The sequence below is a fragment of the Aotus nancymaae genome, unplaced genomic scaffold, assembly GCF_030222135.1.
Source record: "Aotus nancymaae isolate 86718 unplaced genomic scaffold, 86718_ANA_hifiasm-v0.15.2.pri h1tg000053l, whole genome shotgun sequence".
Taxonomy (NCBI): Eukaryota; Metazoa; Chordata; class Mammalia; order Primates; family Aotidae; genus Aotus; species Aotus nancymaae.
Genome location: NW_026988467.1, coordinates 24,112,301 through 24,131,308, shown reverse-complemented (window position 1 = coordinate 24,131,308; position 19,008 = coordinate 24,112,301). Strand labels below are relative to the sequence as shown.

The following is a 19,008-nucleotide window of genomic DNA, read 5'->3' as shown; positions in this document are numbered from 1 at the left end:
CTCTATGGCCTGAAGTTTGGAGAGGGGGCCTTTGTAAGGAAGAAGGGCTCCCCTGGAAGCTCTGGGGGTCTCAGACCATCCCATCCCCTCCCCAGTGAGCACATGGTGATAGCAACCCCTAACCCCCTACTCCCCACTGATCTCTAAGCAGTCTCAGAGGAACAGCTCCTCAGGCTTCAGGACAGCCCTCCCTCCACCACTCACTCTACTCCCTCCCTAGATATACAACTACAGTCAATGAGAAATGGAGTGGAGCAGGGGCCGGGGAGGTGACATTTCCAGGTAGTCTGTGTGCCCAGGCAGCTTCCTCCCCGGCCCTTCTCTCCCCCAGCACCCGCCACTGGGCAGGAAGCCACAGCACCTCCCCTCCTGGTGTCCAGGGACCAAGGTCACACCAGAGCCCTGTGTGCCTTCACCTCCTCTGGGGCCAGCGGTGTTTGTCACTGGGGCAATATGTGGCTGTGTGCAGCTCTGGCAGTGCTGGGGTGACATTCATGCCCTGTGAGCTGTGACACCTCTGCAGGCAGAGAGACAGCACCACCCGGGCTGGTGACAATGATGGGGGAGGGGTGAGGTGGGCTGTCACCTGTCCGAGGCAGTCGGAGAGGTGACATGTCCTGTACCCATCCCATAGTCTGCAGGGAGGATTCCCAGGCAGGGGTGAGGCTGTGTCCCTGCCTCATGCTGTGTGGTGGGTGGAGAGGTCCATACCTTTCTCATACCTGGAAGACGGGACTTGTCGTGTGTGTGTGTGTGTGTGTGTGTGTGTGTGTGTGTGTGTGTCTTAGTCAGCTGTGTGACAGGTTCTCTGTGCATTCATATCCTATTAGTGGGTGTGGGGGCCTGGTTTCATATCAATTCTGCCACTGTAAGGGGTGACAGATGCCTGCCCTATGCTGTCAGGGTATGTCAGGTGTGCCCATCTTGTGCTTTGGGGGGAGCGACAGGTTATGTGCTTAGTTCATCCCGTTAGGAGGGTTGTCACCGACTTGTGCGCCTGTCTCTGGCTGTTGTGTGTGTGAGATGTCACCATGTGCCCATCGCAGGCTGTTGTGGGGAGTGGCATGTGTGATTATCTCATGCTGTTGGGAAGTCGTCAGTAACTTGGGAGCTCGTGTCTCACTCTAAAAAGACGACATGTTGCCCAGTGATATGGAGCTGGCAGCTGGTGGGGCCTTCCCATGCAGACCACAGAGCCCCAAAGGGCTGGCCAGAGGAAATGCTTGGAGCCCTGAACAGAGGGACAAGTGCAGGTTGGGGGGCACTTAGTCCCGCATGATCTACCCTCTCACCCACATGCTAGCCTGTAGGATTGTTCCCCAGGAGGAGGGACCCAGCACTTTTAAGATGATGTGGAGAAGGGCTTTTGGGGCCAGGGCAGGTGTGTGTCTGTGAGGTGGGGAAGCAGGCAGGGTTTGCATGGGGGGCTGTGTCCCTGAGGGCCTGGGGACCCTGTTTCCTGCCTCTCTTGCCCCTGAAACCGTTAAACTAATTAAGGCTGTGGAACCTCAGGATTAATCAGGGCAGCTCAGCGCGGGCCGAGAGCTCAGGTAGTCGATCAGTGCACCGAGGAGGATATTGGATTTCTGAACCGCAAGTCAGCACTATTCGGGCCTGTTATCTCTCCCAGGCTCGAGGGTCAGGAGGCGGGAGGCTCCGTGCTCTGGCCGCCCCCGCCCAACCAGCTCAGGCGCGTCCACTCCCCCTGCCCACGCACCCCAGCTCTGTCCTGTCTGCTGCCCACACAGGCCTCCCCTCGGCCCTTCTCCCCGGCCCTTCCTGCCTCTGCCTCACCGCCTCTTCCTCAAGCTCCTGCAGAAATCCCTGGTCCTTGCTCTCCCTGCTTTTCCCATCTCTGCCTGGCTCGCTTCCCCATGCCCCTCTCCCCTCTGGCGCTCTTCCTTGGTCCTTACTGGCCTCAGACTCACTCTGGGCCTGAGCGACCCCTCCCGTCAGCCTCTGACAAGGCCTCCCCCGCCTCTCTCTACCTTCCTCTGCACCTCCCCGAGTCCGTGAGCCCCTCATCACCAGTCTGTCTCCACTTTTGTGTTTGTGCCAGTGCCGGTCTCCCAGTTTCTGTCTTTCTCTGTCTCTGTTTCCCCATGTGTCTCTGTGTCTCCCTGTGTATCTTTCTCCCTCTTCCTCTCTGTCTTTTCCTCTCTCCCTCTGGCACGCTCACTCTCTCTGTCTTTTCCTCTCTCTCTCTTGTGTGGTCTCGGCTGGTGTCTGCAACCAGAACAAATCTCCCCCAGCCAACACCCCCTGAACAAGGAGGCCAAAGCAGCTAATGGGAAACATGTGATTCTGCCTTGCGCCTGGAGCACCGTGAAGGGAGCCTTAGTCCCAGCCCAGCCCCTGTACCCCCTTGCCGCATTCCCCCCACCACACTGTCCTCTGCCTCCCAGCGGCTCCCCCAGCCTGTGTGGGCACTGTTGGAAGTTCATTTACAATGGGTGGGGGCCTGACATTTATCTGCTGGGGAGTATCAGGTTGTGGAGGGGCTGAGGGCAGCTTTGCTCCTCAAGTCCCCCCAATCCCCAGGGCCAAGCAGACCCCATGCAGACTCCCCCCACCTACCACCACCATATGTAGGAGAACAGGGCCAAGATGAGCCAGGCTGTGGGGACCTGATTTGGGGGGGCAGCCAGTCTACCCCCACTGGAGGGCTCTGGGGCCACCCAGATTTCCATCTTTTCCTTCCTCCTGGGCCTCTGGGGAGCTGCAAAGGTGGGGGCTCCCTGAGGGCTTGGGAGCTGCCGGGCTGTGTTTCTGTGCCCACCCAACCACAGGGAAAGGGGGGACAGATCAGAGGAGGGAGGCTCTGGCAGGTTGGAATTCTCCTTCTCTGCCTGTGGATAAATTGTCCCTAATCCAGGCTTGGGGAGTTGTCTGGCTCCTACAGAGAGAGAGAGAGAGAGAGAGAGAGACAGAAAGAGAGAGAGAGAGGAAGGGAGGGAGAGGGAGGGAGGCGGAAAGCAGGCACACACAAACACAGTGACACAGACACACACACTGTCTCACAAAGGGTGTCTCACATGCATGCACACGCGCACTCACAGCACTCACACAAAGGTACTACACAAACACTGGGGCACCATTGTGCTGACACACTATGGCACACAGATCTGCTCACACATGTTGACGCTGACACACGGCCATACTGGCACGGACATACAATGACATAGCACACGGACCCACTGACATACACAGAGACACGCAGTGGTACACAGACATACAAAGATAAGGTCACACAAATCCACACATGCATGGACACACACATATACTGACCCGTGGTGAAAGAGACCCACAGGGACACCGTGGCCAGTCACACCGCCACACCATGACCCTGAAAACCCAGAGAAAGGCAGAGGTGGGAGGGAGGCAACACTGATCCACAGTGACACCAGCGCCTGCAGTCACAGGCCTCGAGATTGGAAACCTGCAGGGACAGCAGAGGATCAGCCGCACGCCCCCACCCCCTGCCAAACACACATCCAGAGAGCTCTGAGACAGGCAGGAGCCGCTTTGGCTCCTGACACAGCGAGATGCAGAGAGCCAGGCAGAGTGTGTGCATACCCAGGCACACTCACACCCCAGCCACAGCTGGGCTCACCTGGCTACACACAGGCACACATGCATCCTTGCATCCTCACTTGCTTCCTTGTGTCCTCACACGCTTACAAACAGGCTTAGCTACACACACACACACACACACACACACACACACAAAGCTGAATAGAAAGAAACGTGAAAAGTGAACATACCTGCATGTATGACTGAAGACACCAAATCCAGGCACACATTCATCCTGGCATCACACATACACACACACAGCTGACCACACCAGCCACAACTGAGCAAACATGTGATCCCACACATGGACATGCTTGAACCCACATGTACCCACACAGACATACAGAAATACAGAGCAGCACACAGGCTGAATAGACCCAGGAACCCACATACAGGTGTATTTACCCAGACAGCTGAGGCTTGACAGATATGCATTTGCACGGGCAGAATCTCGATCACACACATACAAATTCCCAGGCAACCAGAATCTGTAAGCAGTCCGTGAGGCCTGGTTCCCAGACCCCCTCTGGGCTCCAGTTCAGACCTTGAGGAGGCAGACAAATGGGCAGGAAGCAGGGGGGTGGTGAGGAGGGCCATGGTTATTAAAGAAAACAAGAGACATGACCAGTTACCGATGGAGATGGGTAAACACCAGCTGCATGTACACCCTCGTGGAAATTCGCATCCACCATCACTCTGAACAGCAACTCTCACACCTGCGTTGTTAATAAGTCTTAGCAATTATAGTTTCCCCCAGATGTTCCTCCCCATTTGTAAGATCTTACTTTTCCCATTTTATAGATGAGAAAACTGAGAGCCAGAAAGGTTGACTGACTTGCTCAAAGTCACAGTTAATGAAGGTTGAGCCAAGGACTGTCTGACTCTCAAAGTCCAGCTTCCTTATACTGTGGTATATGTGCGTGTGTACACATGTGTGTACATAGATGCGCAAAAACGTTGCTTCTCAGTAGGAGCCTGGGGTTCTAAGAAACAGATTTGGCCAGGCGCAGTGGGTCACGCCTGTAATCCTAGCACTTTGGGAGGCAGAGACTGGAGGATTGCTTGAGCCCAGGAGTTTGAGACCAGCCTGGGCAAGATGGTGAGACCCTATCTCTATAAAAAAATTTAAACAAATTAGCCAGGCATGGTGGTGCACACCTGTAGCCCCAGCTACTCGGGAGGCTGAGGTGGGAGGATCACTTGAGCCCAGGAATTCAAGGTGGCAGTGAGCTATGATCATGCCACTGCACTCCAACCTGGGCCACAAAACGAGACGAGACCCTGTCTCTCTTTAAAAAAAAGAAAAAAAAAAAAAAGGCTCACAGTTCCCCAGTGGGATGATGGGATGAGGTTGGAGCTGGTTGGGATTCCATCTAGGAGAGCCTCCTGGCTTGGTTGCCCCCCTGCACCTTGCTGTGTGGCTGGCTTACCCTGTGTCCATGCTTATCTCTGGGGTGCTGTGTTTGCTTCCACAGATGGGAGCTTGCCTGATTGTCTACCCATTGGCCTGGACCCCAGAGTCCACCCAACTGAGCGTGTGCAGAGGGCCCCAAGGGCGGGGCGACGCTCAGGACATTGCAGAGACCACCCTGGAGATGCTGATGAAGACAGGCCTTTCCTGCTGAGCCGGCCCTGTCTGCACAGCCTGCTCAGGTAACAGTGTGCAGGGAAGTCAGGCTTGGGCCTGGGCCACCCCCAGGAAGTGGGGATCAGGGGGACTTGCCTCCCAGTCCCAACAGGGATCCCCTCCCAGCTTAGGCCAAAAACAGATTCTTGACAGAATCAAAACATATTAACCCAACATTTACTCAAACTCCCCATTATCCAGAAAGGGGAACTGAGGCTCATGGATATACAGTGAGTCCTACCTCCTAGCCTGAGGACTCTTCCCTGCGCCTTGATGACCTGAGAGAACTGGGAGGAGAAAGGGGTTGTGACAATGACCAGGACTCAGGGCAGAGTTGGAAACCAGAGTGCCTGATGTGTGCAGCTGCTGACCCCCCAGGACACCTCTCTACCGGAGTCTGTGGAAGCAGAGAACTGGGAGGCCAAGGTGAGGTGCTGGGAGGGCCTGGGTAGCCCAGGTATGCTAGGGTGTCCTTACTGGACAGGGAGGGGGCGGGGGCAGTGGCAGGACCTGCCTCCCTACTCCTGGCCCAGGTTTGCCCACCCAGGCTCAGGAGCTGCAGAGCCAGGTGAAGCTGCCCTGCCCTGCAGAGGCAACTCCCTGAACTGACACATGAAGCCTCTGGCTCCAGGAAGCTCCTAGAGCTGAGCCTGCCTGGGGACCCCACCCAGCTTCCAAAGGAGCATTCCTGGGGCCTGAGGTCTGGGGGTGGAGCCTCCTGGGATTGTAAGGGTGGGGAGATACAGCTGTGGGAGGATGCACGGCTGTGTGTATCCAACTGTAAATGGACAGGGCACTCAAGCTTGTGTGCAAGCTGGTGTGTGTGGAGGGCTCTGTCCTTCCGGACACAGGGGTAATATACAAGAGCTGTGTGAGGATTGGGCTGGGGGGTGTTCAAGGGCTGTGTATGTTGTACGTGAGAGCATGGATATGCAAGATTCCGGGTGTGTACTGGGCAGGTGTGGGGATACTGTGTGTGCCAAACTGGATGGTGTGTGTGCAAAGGTGCTAGTGTACACTGGAGAGATGTGTGTATAGACAAGATCTGATTACATTGCGATGGTATACAGTGTGTGCATATGGGGATCTGTGTGTACACTGGCGAAGTGTGTGCTCAGGGTTCTGGACGTACAGTGGGAGTGATGTGTGCACATGTGGCTCCATTTGTGCTTTGGAGGTGGGTTGGGCAAGCCTTGAGCTGAGCTGGGCTCAGCAGTGCCCAGCCTTGTGGCCAAATCGCTGAAGTCACTTCCTTTCCAGCAGCAACTTTCCAGGAGGAGGAGTTCTTCAGACCTGGGCGGGGAGGGAGGTGGGGGGCGGAACAAGGAGCTCTCTGGGGAAGGAGGTGGGGCGGGGGTGAGAGGCTGCTGGGAGGGCCTAGTGGGGCTGGAGGAGGGGAGTCCTCCGGGAGACAGAAGGAAAGACAAGGACAGGAGTCTGGAAGGGCCAAGGGCAGGAGGGGAGGGGGGCGGAGCAGGGCGGGAAGCATAGTCCCTGGGTGACCTCGGAGGGAGGAAGGGAGGGCCGCCGGCAGGGTGACCCTCGGGTCCAGCCAGAGCTGGCGGTGGCGCCCGCACACCTGGCACCCAGGGCAGGGGGCTGGCAGGGGGCGGTTCTGGGGCAGACCTGCTTGCCAGGTGCCCCGCTCCGGGCAGGAAGGGGGTGGGCGAGGGTTGCACAAAGGAGCTCTGTGTGGCTGGGGGTAGGGTGGGGTGGGGTGCGCAGTGCTGTGCTGTGCTGTGGCGGGGTGGGGGGGGGTGCCTGATGGCCCCAGGGGGCGGGGCAGGGCCAGCTCCCCTTGGGGGCATCAGTGGCTCCAAGGGGACACCTAGTGGCGAGGGAGAGTACTGCATCTAGTTGAATGGCTGTTGGTGGGAGGTGGTAGCTGGAAGCTGAGAGGAGAATAGATTAGAAGTCGAAAATTAGAACTGATGGTTGGGACTAGGACAGTTGGAGGAGGCTGCATGGGAGGGGCTGAATCTCTGGACAGAGAAGCAGTTTGATTTAGAGAAGCCCAACAAACCTAAATTCAGACACCAGCTGAACTGAATGAGATGGCTGTTTGTCCTTAAGGGCATAACTTCACCTCTCTGTGCCTCTGTTTAAATGATGCCAAATGAGTGACAGCTGCCATTATTATTGCCATTATTGTTTTTGTTATGATATTGTGCCTGGGATCAGGTTGGAAGATCTTCAGGTGTTATTGTGTGGGCGGATAGGTAGCTGAAGGGAAGGAGGTTGAGAGAGGTGATGACTAGTCCCTCAGGGGCAGATCCTGAGAGATAAGGCCCCTGGAGGAGAAGGGAGGTGATGGGAAGGTCTCAGAGCACCGGTAATGGCCCCTTTGAAGCAGTGTTTTCCATTTGAGGACATCCCTGGGCCTTCGAACCAGGCTGGGAGGAAAATGGTGGGGGAGGAGGAGTGTGCAAGCTGGAGAGAGGGTCATGAGGCCGGAAGTGAGAGCTGGGGCTGGCAGCCTGGCTCCCCTGGGGAGGCGGTGCGTGGGGGAGGGGAAGGAGGGCTGGGGAAGGGGTGGGGTGGTCACAGCCACAGCGGGGGAGGGTGGGGCTGGGGACTCAAGGATGTGGGCTGGCGCTTCCCGGCACTGTGCACAGCAGGTTGGGGCCCCCAGCCCCCTCCCAACCGGCTGGTGTCCCCATGGGCAAACTCAGACACACTGACCCAGCAGCAGACAGGCAGACAGAAGGACCCCTTTGACTTTGTCCACAGACCAAGACTAGGTGGTACCCTTGGGAGAGGGCCAAGAGAATGGCCACGGGGGTGTGGTGAGGAGGGGAGCCAGCTGCTTCCCTCAGATCCTGGAGGCTTCGAAAGAGAGCAGTGACCAGCCTCAGGAGGCCTGGCGGGAGGACACACCCAAAGGTCTTCACGGGTGGGTGGAACAGAAGCCACCACCGGAGAGGAGGTTTTTCTCTTCTGCCAAGGTCACACCCTCAGGCCCCAGCTGGGAGGTCTCCAGAGTGGGGAAGGCTCGGCTAGCCTGACCCTCAGTAAGGGAGGGAGGGGGCTTCTGGTAGGCACCTCCAAGTGGGCGCCAGGAGCCATGGCGCAACCATACTGTTGGAAACTGGACTTGGAGGTTCCAAAGTTTGAGCCCCTTTTCTCATTTGTGAGGGTGTTACCCACTGTCCTCCCTGCGACAGCAACAGTGCTCCAAGTTCTTGGACTAGAGAGAGCCTGACCTGGGAGGGGCCAGGTCCACAGCCAGGCCTGGGAGAGAGCAAAGCCCTGAGTGAGCCAGTATGTGGGACAATGAGGAGCAGCTGAGGCCCGGAACCTGCAGAAGAGGGAAGGAACAGTGAACGCAGGGGTGTTCCACCTGGGTGGGCAACAAAAGGGTCCCTTCCCATGCCATTCTGTGGCCTCAGACAAAGTCACTTTCCCTCTTCAGGTCTCAGTTTCCTCATCTGTAAAATGGGAGAGGCATGAGATGGCACGAGAAAGTGTACCCACTGGGGTAGCTGGTTAAGAATACAGATTCCCAGATGTCCCTTCACGTCTATGAGTCACACTCCCCTGGACTAGGGCCTGGGTATCTGGAATGTTACGCAGCTCCCCCAGGCCCAGTCTTTGGAAGCCAATGGGTTAGATAATTTTAAGGTTCCTCCCAATCTTAAATTAGACTATGGCGCTAGAAGGAGCATTTTCAGAAGTGGCTGAAGGATTGTTGCAGGAGCTGGGAGTGGAAGGAGGCTTTGGACTTAAGGCAGAATTAGGAATCCTGCCACTTAGCAGCTATGTGATTTCAGGCAAGTTACACATCCACTCTGAGCCAGTTTCCCCTGTAACATGAGGATAATAAATCATGCCCCTCAGGCTCTGTGAGGATTCAGCGGGTCATAGATGTGTAGGTGCTTTGTAGACTGCAAATAGCCGTTCCCCAAAGGGGAGCAGAGAAGCGTCTCTTTCTGCTCTCTCCTGTCCCCGAGTCAGCTCTGCAGTCTTCCTGTGGGGTGACAGCACTGGCTGCTGGGGAGAGTCTACATGTGTCTGTGGCATGTAGGCCCCAGGGATCAGTACTAGGTCAGAGCCAAACATTAGGCAGTGATCAAGGTCAGTCTTCAAGACCTTCACAGTGTTGGGGTCCATTCAGCTACCTGCTCCCTGAGATCCCAGCTCCTGGGATCAGCCATGGACCTGAGTCCTCAGACTCCTTTGGGAGTCAGACATACCTGGATCTAAATCCCAGCTCTGCCCTGACCAGCTCAGGGAGTCAGTTGGTAAATATTTATGTAGCATTCATAGCCCAGGCCCTGGGGTCAGGCGATACAGCAGTAAACAAGACAGATGTGATCCCTGCCTCTGAAAAGCCCACACTCTTGAGGTGGGGGACACACTAAGCAGCCAGTCACACAAGTAATTGATTATAATGGTGATAAGTACTATGAAAGTGAAATAGATAGTAGCAGGGGCCAAGATAAGGCCAGAGGTAGGATGGGGCAGCAGAGTTTTTCTGATGAAGGTGAAAGAAGGGTCAGAGAATGTCCCTTTTCACATTCTTGGGTCCTTCCCTCAGCATCCTTCTTGGGTCTGGAGAAGAAGAAAAAAGAGCCTCAAGGGAAAAGGCGGGGTTGATTGCTCTGGGTACTTCATTTGTTTGTTCATTCATTCAACAAACTTTTTAAATTTAATTTTTTGGAGAAAGGATCTCACTCTGCTGCCCAGGCTGGAGAGCAGTGGCGCTATCATAGCTCAGAGCAGCCAGCCTCAACTTCCTGGACTCAAGCGATCCTCCCACCTCAGCCTCTTGAGTAGCTGGGACCATAGGTGTACACCACCATGCCCAGCTAATTTTTAAATGTTTGTAGGGACGGGGTAATGCTATGTTGCCCAGGCTGGTCTCGGAACTCCTGGGCTCAAGCAATCCTCCTGCTTAGCCTCCCATAGTGCTGGGATTATAGGTGTGAGCTCCTGTGCCTAGCCACACAGCCATTTTTTAAACACTGCTGTAGGCCATGTGCTTTTCTGAGTGTTGGGGGATACATATAGCGGTGAACAGGACAGATATCCTTGCTTTTATCGTGTTTACCACCTTCCAGGGAATAGTTTCTGTAAGACTGGGGAGGATAATCATATTGATCTCAGGTTTGTATGGGGAATTTGATGAGATAATCTATATAAAGTGCTTGGCCCAGTGTTTGGCAACAGAAAATGTCGCCAAACTATGGGCTTTTATTGTTGTTGACTCCCAGTGTGACTGCTCTGACCTCAGCCATCTTCACTTTTCTTGGTAGCTTTCATCCCACTAGTAATTAAGTCATTTGTAATGATCTGATCGGTATCTGTCTGTCCAGTCCTTGTACAAAGTAGGTACTTCATAACTAATGAGTGTATGAATGAATGATGTTACTTTATCTCTGAGCCTCCATTTCTTCATCTGCAAAATGGGGTTATTAATAGCCCCTACCTCACAGGATTGGTATGAAGAATTAAATGAAACGATGCCTGGACAGCTTCCAGCCCAGTACCTGGCGCGCAGTAGGTGCTCACTAAACCTGAGCTGCGATGGTCCTTTCCAGGCGCTGTCCACGCCCCGAGGCCTGGGCTCAGGCCGAAGTTGCTCCACAGCACCCCTAGCTGACAGCCAGCGACTGGCAGAGCCCCCAGGCACGGGGGCCCTCTCTCTTCCAGGTCAGCCGGGTGTCTGCGCTGGAGGGAGCACTGAGGTGGTGGTGGGGTTCCTGGAGGAGGCTGGGCTGGTGGGCAGGGGTTGAGCTTTGGCCACCAGACCAGGGACTTCAGATCTATTGCCTGTCTTGTTGCCCGCAGAGATCACCAGTGTGACAGCCCAGGCGGCAGAGCCGAGGGTGAGTGGCTGGGGTTCTCCTGGAGCCCTGGGGATGCGGGCCGGAAGGAGGGAGGCTGTGTCCTTATTAGAACTTCCTGGCCTTCTCCTTAAGTTTGATCACTCTGCTGATGGGCTTCCCTCTCAAAGGCAGGGGTCCCATTCTTCCTGAGTGCATAGCCAGATTCCCAAAGGGGATGAGTTGTCAATAAGTGAAACTGGGCCGGGTGCAGTGGCTCACGCCTGTAATCCCAGTACTTTGGGAGGCCAAGGTGGGTGGATCATCTGAGGTCATGAGTTCGAGACCAGCCTGGCCAACATGGTGAAACCCCGTCTCTACTAAAATACAAAAATTAGCCGAGCATGGTGGTACATGCCTATAATCCCAGGTACGTGGGAGGCTGAGACGTGAGAATCGCTTGCACCAGGAGTCAGAGGTTGGAGGGAGCTAAGATCATGCTACTGCACTCCAGCCTGGGTGACAGAGCAAGACTCTCTGTCTCTTAAAAAAAAAAAAAAGTGAAACTGGAGCCCGTGAGGGGCTCACTGTGCATGTGGTGATTTAGGAAAGGCTGGGAGTCAGCAAGGGGATTGGGCTTGGGGTGGAGATGGGAGCTTGGTAAGGAGATGAGACCTCAGGAAGGAGGGGTTCAGGAGCTCTTGGAGGATATGGGAAGCTGATGAGGATGTGGATGTTCAGTAAGGGACCTCCTGCTTTTCCTGCCTGGCAGGTCTTGGTCCCGGCTTCTCGCACCCTCATGTCAGCCCCGGCCCCGCCCGGAGGCCTGCGGAGGACAAGGTCAGGATGCGTGTGAAGCCCCAGGGCCTGGTGGTGACTTCCAGTGCCGTGTGCAGCTCTCCTGACTACCTCCGGGAGCCCAAGTACTACCCCGGCGGCCCCCCCACCCCCCGGCCCCTGCTTCCCACCCGGCCCCCTGCCAGCCCACCCGACAAGGCCTTCTCCACCCACGCCTTCTCTGAGAACCCACGCCCACCCCCACGCCGGGACCCCAGCACCCGGCGCCCACCAGTCCTTGCCAAGGGGGACGACCCGCTGCCCCCACGGGCAGCCCGTCCTGTCTCACAGGCCCGCTGCCCCACACCGGCTGGAGACGGCAGCAGCTCCCTACGCTGCTGGGACAACGGGCGGGTGAACCTGCGACCAGTGGTGCAGCTGATTGACATCATGAAGGACCTGACACGCCTCTCCCAGGACCTGCAGCACAGTGGTGTACACCTGGACTGTGGTGGGCTCCGACTCAGTCGCCCACCTGCACCGCCACCCGGTGACCTACAGTATAGCTTCTTCTCCTCACCCAGCCTGGCCAACAGCATCCGTAGCCCTGAGGAGCGGGCCACCCCACACGCCAAGTCAGAGAGGCCCAGCCACCCCCTCTACGAGCCTGAGCCTGAGCCTAGGGACAGTCCCCAGCCTGGCCAAGGCCATAGTCCCGGAGCCACGGCTGCGGCCACAGGTCTGCCCCCAGAGCCTGAGCCAGACGGCACTGATTACTCAGAACTCGCTGACGCCGACATCCTTAGTGAGCTAGCCTCCCTCACTTGCCCAGAGGCCCAGCTGCTCGAGGCCCAGGCCCTTGAGCCACCATCGCCCGAGCCAGAGCCTCAGCTCCTGGACCCCCAGCCCCGCTTCCTGGACCCACAGGCACTAGAGCCTCTCGGGGAAGCTTTGGAGCTGCCACCCCTGCAACCTCTTGCTGATCCTCTGGGGCTGCCGGGCCTGGCTCTCCAGGCCCTGGACACCCTGCCTGACTCCCTGGAGTCGCAGCTGCTTGACCCCCAGGCACTCGACCCCCTGCCCAAGCTGCTTGACGTCCAAGGTCGCCGTCTGGAGCCCCAGCAGCCCCTGGGGCACTGCCCACTGGCCGAGCCCTTGCGCCTGGACTTGTGCTCACCGCACGGCCCCCCTGGGCCTGAGGGTCACCCCAAGTACGCCTTGCGGCGCACTGATAGGCCAAAGATCCTGTGTCGCCGGCGGAAAGCCGGACGGGGGCGCAAGGCAGACGCTGGACCCGAGGGCCGCCTACTGCCCCTGCCTATGCCTACGGGGCTGGCAGCCGCCCTGGCCGAACCCCCGCCGCCACCCGCCTCCTCCACCCCCTGCCCTGCCAGGCCCAGGCCCAGTCTCAGTCCCAGAGCTGAAGCCAGAATCTTCCCAGACCCCAGTGGTCTCTACCCGCAAAGGCAAGTGCCGGGGCGTGCGGCGCATGGTGGTGAAGATGGCCAAGATCCCTGTATCGCTGGGGCGGCGGAACAAGACCACGTACAAAGTGTCTTCCTTGAGCAGCAGCCTGAGCGTGGAGGGCAAGGAGCTGGGCCTGCGTGTGTCGGCTGAGCCCACCCCACTGCTGAAGATGAAGAACAATGGGCGGAATGTGGTAGTGGTCTTCCCACCAGGGGAGATGCCCATCATTCTCAAGCGCAAGCGTGGCCGTCCTCCTAAGAACCTGCTGCTGGGTCCCGGCAAGCCCAAGGAGCCAGCCGTGGTGGCGGCCGAGGCAGCCACTGTGGCAGCAGCCACCATGGCCATGCCAGAGGTGAAGAAGCGGCGGCGGCGGAAGCAGAAGCTGGCCTCTCCCCAGCCGTCCTACGCCGCCGATGCCAACGACAGCAAGGCCGAGTACTCAGACGTCCTAGCCAAGCTGGCCTTCCTGAACCGCCAGAGCCAGTGTGCTGGCCGGTGCTCGCCACCCCCGTTGCTGGACACCCAGTGAGCCAGAGTCGGTGCACCAGGCCCCCGACACCCAGAGCATCTCCCACTTCCTGCATCGCGTGCAGGGCTTCCGGCGGCGTGGGGGCAAAGCAGGCGGGTTTGGTGGCCGGGGTGGGGGCCATGCGGCCAAGTCAGCCCGATGCTCCTTCAGTGACTTCTTTGAGGGCATCGGCAAGAAGAAGAAGGTGGTGGCCGTGGCTGCCGCTGGGGTAGGGGGCCCTGGCCTCACTGAGTTGGGGCACCCACGCAAACGGGGCCGGGGGGAGGTGGACGCTGTGACTGGGAAGCCAAAGCGCAAGCGGCGGTCCCGGAAGAATGGGACCCTGTTCCCAGAGCAGGTGCCCAGTGGCCCGGGCTTCGGGGAGGCGGGTGCTGAGTGGGCTGGGGATAAGGGTGGTGGCTGGGCCCCTCACCACGGGCATCCAGGCGGGCAAGCTGGCCGAAACTGTGGGTTTCAGGGGACTGAGGCCCGGGCCTTTGCCTCCACTGGGCTGGAGAGTGGAGCCTCAGGCCGTGGCAGCTACTACAGCACGGGCGCACCCTCGGGCCAGACCGAGCTCAGCCAGGAGCGCCAAAACCTCTTCACCGGCTACTTCCGCTCGCTGCTTGATTCAGATGACTCCTCCGATCTCTTGGACTTTGCCCTCTCATCCTCTCGCCCAGAGTCTCGGAAGGCATCGGGCACCTATGCAGGGCCACCCACCAGCGCCCTGCCTGCCCAGCGGGGCCTGGGCACCTTCCCCAGCCGGGGAGCCAAGGCTAGCCCAGTGGCAGTGGGTAGCGGCGGGGCTGGAGCAGAACCCTCCTTCCAGCCTGTCCTGCCCACACGCCAGACCTTCCCACCAGGACGGGCAGCAAGCTATGGGCTAACTCCAGCCACTTCAGACTGCCGGGCAGCCGAGACCTTCCCAAAGCTGGCTCCCCCGCCCTCAGCTGTGGCCCGCTCACCTACCACCCACCCACCCGCCAACACCTACCTGCCCCAGTACAGCAGCTATGGGGCTGGACAAAGCGTATTCGCCCCAGCTAAGCCCTTTACGGGCCAGGACTGTGCCAACAGCAAGGACTGCAGCTTCGCTTATGGCAGCGGCAACAGCCTTCCTGCCTCACCCAGCAGCGCCCACAGCGCCGGCTATGCCCCACCGCCTACTGGGGGCCCCTGCCTGCCACCAAGCAAGGCCTCTTTCTTCAACAGCTCCGAGGGGACCCCCTTCTCTGGTTCAGCTCCCACACCCCTGCGCTGTGATAGCCGGGCCAGCACAGTCTCGCCTGGCGGCTACATGGTGCCCAAGGGCACCACTGCCTCTGCCACCTCCGCAGCCTCTGCCGCCTCCTCCTCCTCCTCCTCCTTCCAGCCCTCGCCCGAGAACTGTCGGCAGTTTGCGGGGGCTTCTCAGTGGCCTTTCCGGCAGGGCTATGGAGGCCTGGACTGGGCCTCAGAGGCCTTTAGTCAGCTCTACAATCCCAGTTTTGACTGCCACGTCAGCGAGCCCAATGTGATCCTGGACATCTCCAACTACACACCACAGAAGGTGAAGCAGCAGACCGCCGTGTCAGAGACCTTCTCCGAGTCCTCCTCCGACAGCACCCAGTTCAATCAGCCGGTCGGTGGCGGCGGGTTTCGACGTGCCAACAGCGAGGCCTCAAGTAGTGAGGGCCAGTCGAGCCTGTCCAGCCTGGAGAAACTGATGATGGACTGGAACGAGGCATCATCTGCCCCTGGCTACAACTGGAACCAGAGTGTCCTCTTTCAGAGTAGCTCCAAGCCGGGCCGTGGACGGCGGAAGAAGGTGGACCTGTTCGAGGCCTCACATCTGGGCTTCCCGACATCTGCCTCTGCTGCTGCCTCAGGCTACCCGTCCAAACGGAGCACCGGGCCCCGGCAGCCGCGGGGTGGGCGGGGCGGTGGGGCCTGCTCAGCCAAGAAGGAGCGGGGTGGCGCAGCAGCCAAAGCCAAGTTCATCCCCAAGCCACAGCCGGTCAACCCACTGTTCCAGGACAGTCCAGACCTCGGCCTGGACTACTATAGTGGGGACAGCAGCATGTCACCACTGCCCTCACAGTCAAGGGCCTTTGGCGTGGGAGAGCGAGACCCCTGTGACTTCATAGGACCCTACTCCATGAACCCGTCCACGCCTTCCGACGGCACCTTCGGCCAAGGCTTCCACTGCGACTCGCCCAGCCTGGGTGCTCCCGAGCTTGATGGCAAGCATTTCCCACCGCTGGCCCACCCACCCACGGTGTTTGACGCTGGCCTGCAGAAGGCATACTCACCCACCTGCTCGCCCACGCTGGGCTTCAAGGAAGAGCTGCGGCCACCGCCCACAAAGCTGGCTGCCTGCGAGCCCCTCAAGCATGGGCTCCAGGGGGCCAGCCTGGGCCATGCAGCTGCAGCCCAGGCCCACCTGAGCTGCCGGGACCTGCCGCTGGGCCAGCCCCACTACGATTCCCCCAGCTGCAAGGGCACAGCATACTGGTACCCACCAGGCTCAGCTGCCCGCAGCCCGCCCTATGAAGGCAAGGTGGGTACAGGGCTGCTGGCTGACTTCCTGGGCAGGACGGAGGCCGCATGCCTCAGTGCCCCTCACCTGGCTAGCCCACCAGCCACACCCAAGGCCGACAAGGAGCCACTGGAGATGGCCCGGCCCCCCGGCCCACCCCGTGGCCCTGCTGCAGCCTCTGCTGGCTATGGCTGCCCACTCCTTAGTGACTTGACCCTGTCCCCCGTGCCGAGGGACTCGCTGCTGCCCCTGCAGGACACCGCCTACAGGTACCCAGGCTTTATGCCGCAGGCGCATCCCGGCCTGGGTGGGGGCCCCAAGAGCGGCTTCCTGGGGCCCATGGCGGAACCTCACCCTGAGGACACATTCACCGTCACGTCCCTGTAGTGCCAACTGAAGTGCCGACTGGACCGCGAGGTTTTGTTCCTGGGTGAGTCTGGGGATGTGGGCACAGCGGGCAGAGGCCCGGGGGTCGGGAGAGGACATCAGAGCTTAGCCAAGGACAGAGGTATGGAGTGAGCAGGAAGCAGGTGCAGGATTTAAGGGCAAGGCTGGGACCGGCAGCAGGGAGTAGGGATCTGCTGCTGTGGACAGTCTCAGGAGGAGATGGGGTGCTGGGGCTGGGAATTCAGCAGGTGGCTTGGACGTTCAAGGAGTCTTGTTAATTGAAATGGCCGGAAGACCATAGACTGGATGGTGCCCCGGCATTTGGTTTATCAAGTTTTTATTTCGTTTGTTCATGCTATGTCTTGGGCAGGAAGTGAGTATTTCCCAGGAAATACTCTGATAAGGGTGGGCGTTTGCATCGCCCTGTGTGAGACAGGTGAAGGGAGAAGCAGATTGGATGGTTGTCTACCCAGGGCCTATCCAGAGGACCAGCCCTGCTGGTACCCCCATTTCCCTGGGAGCTTCATTGATTCTAAGCGGCAGCTTGGTGAGGGCCAGGCCAAGAGAGTGGCCAGTATGGCTTGGTCACACACCCTGCAAGGGCTTCACAGGATGGCCCAAAATGTCCTCTCTTGGCCTCCCAAGGTACCCCCAAGGGCTATGTTCCAACATCTGTGGCCTGAGATAGGCTAGGTGTGGCCAGGAGCATGTGGGGTAGGGACCCACAAGTGGAGAAGGGGTGCTGGGATCCCACTGTCCCTGCAAACCTGCAGCCATGGGGACTACCTTTAGGCAAGATATTTTGACCCTGGAAAAGCCAGTCCCTTTCCTGAAGCTTTTCTGAGAGTTCAGTTAAAGAGTTTTAAATGTTTATACTGTTTTTATCAGGTACTGTGACCTCATTAATTGGAGTCAGTTTTAGTATTCTCAAGATTTGGTGTTTTAAAAAGGAAAATAAAAGACAGAAAATGCCCCCAAAATGATCAAAGGGAACAGGGTAGAAGGAGTCATTTTCCTGAAGCACAGCCTGCTCCAGAAATACAGCCACCACCGGCCCCACTTTAGGACACAGATCTGTCACAAAATTGGCCCAGATGTGGCAGTTGGTGGCGGGGTAGGCTGGAGGCGTGTCTGAGCCCCTCACCCTTCACTTCTGCTGCCACTGAAGCTTCCTGGGAGTTTCTCTTCCTGGAGGAGTAGCTGGGCTCCTGGAAAACCCCATCTGTGCTCTGGGAGGCCATTCAAGGCCAGGGTGACTCAGGGTCCTGAAGTCATGTCAGTGGAAACTTGTTACCCCCTCTCTGCCAGACCCTAGCTCCTCTGATGCCTGAAGGTGACAAAGGGCAGCACGCGGGAATCAGGAGGCCTCGGGGAGGACCATTCCTGGATTGGCCACCAATTTGCCACATGCCCTTGACCAAGCTTTTGCCCCTCTCTAAGCCTCAGTTTCCCCATCTTTTCAAGGAAATTTACTTTGATAATCCCTTAGGCTCTTGTGTAGCTCTGCATGGCAGACACAATGAAGCAAACTTTTTTTTTTTTTGGCAGCATCTCTTCCTAATGAAGCCAGGCCAAGATTAAAATGGCCTTCCATTCCCCATGCGTCTCATTGCAAGCAGCAGAGCCTCAGATCTGAAGCAGGCCAGGGAGAAGCTGCTTAGGGTTTAAAATGTCAAACTCTTGATCCTTCTCACTGAAGGGGAGATGTCTCATGGATAATCCAGAAATGTGAAATAATCCAAAACTGTTCCTCCCAGGCTCTGGGTGGGAAAATGGACGGGTGTGGGGGCTGGGTGTTTGGGCAGGTCACAGCTCAGTGAAATACATAATGGAACCACCCAGTGAGGCCTGAACACAGGAGGAACTGGGATGCCATCCAGCCCCACATTCTGGCCCTGCTCCCCACTCAGGGCTGGGAGTTACCAGCGCTGTCCTCAAACCAATGCATTCCATTGTTCTAGAGACATCTGTCCAGCACCCACTAGATGCCAGGCATTGGGGGCACCACAGTGAACACCACAAATGAGGTACTGATCCTCAGGGGGCTTCCCATTTAAAGGTAAAGACAACAAACAGTGGCATAAAGCATATGATGATTCCAGCTATGGGAAGCACTGTGTAAGCCAAAAAAGCTAGAAGCTTGTAAGTGCACACAGCATGCTGACTGGACCTTGAAGCTGAGCCTGAGGGATGGGGGGCTGGACAGCTGGAGGGGAGTGGGAAGAGCATTCTGGGCAAAGGGAACAGCAGTGTGGAAAGCCTGGAGGCAGGAAGGGGCTCAGCTTTGAGGATCTGCCTATGGGAAGGCCATAAAGCTAAGTGATGGGATGAGGCAGGCGAGGCCAGATCATGCAGGACATTGGAAGGAGTCTGAACTTCATTC

The 19,008-nt window shown here is 57.9% G+C and overlaps 1 protein-coding gene across 1 annotated transcript in view; it reads left to right on the top strand.

The window, feature by feature from the left end:
* AHDC1 (AT-hook DNA binding motif containing 1) overlaps positions 1-19,008 on the top strand; it is a 71,728-nt gene that overhangs the window by 40,576 nt on the left and 12,144 nt on the right. Inside the window, 7 exon segments of the mRNA XM_064363531.1 lie at positions 5,049-5,226; positions 5,402-5,626; positions 10,741-10,852; positions 10,991-11,028; positions 11,738-13,107; positions 13,109-13,714; positions 13,716-16,668. Of these exon segments, the coding sequence (XP_064219601.1) occupies positions 11,812-13,107; positions 13,109-13,714; positions 13,716-16,625 (4,812 nt within the window). The 5' untranslated portion in view covers positions 5,049-5,226; positions 5,402-5,626; positions 10,741-10,852; positions 10,991-11,028; positions 11,738-11,811 and the 3' untranslated portion in view covers positions 16,626-16,668.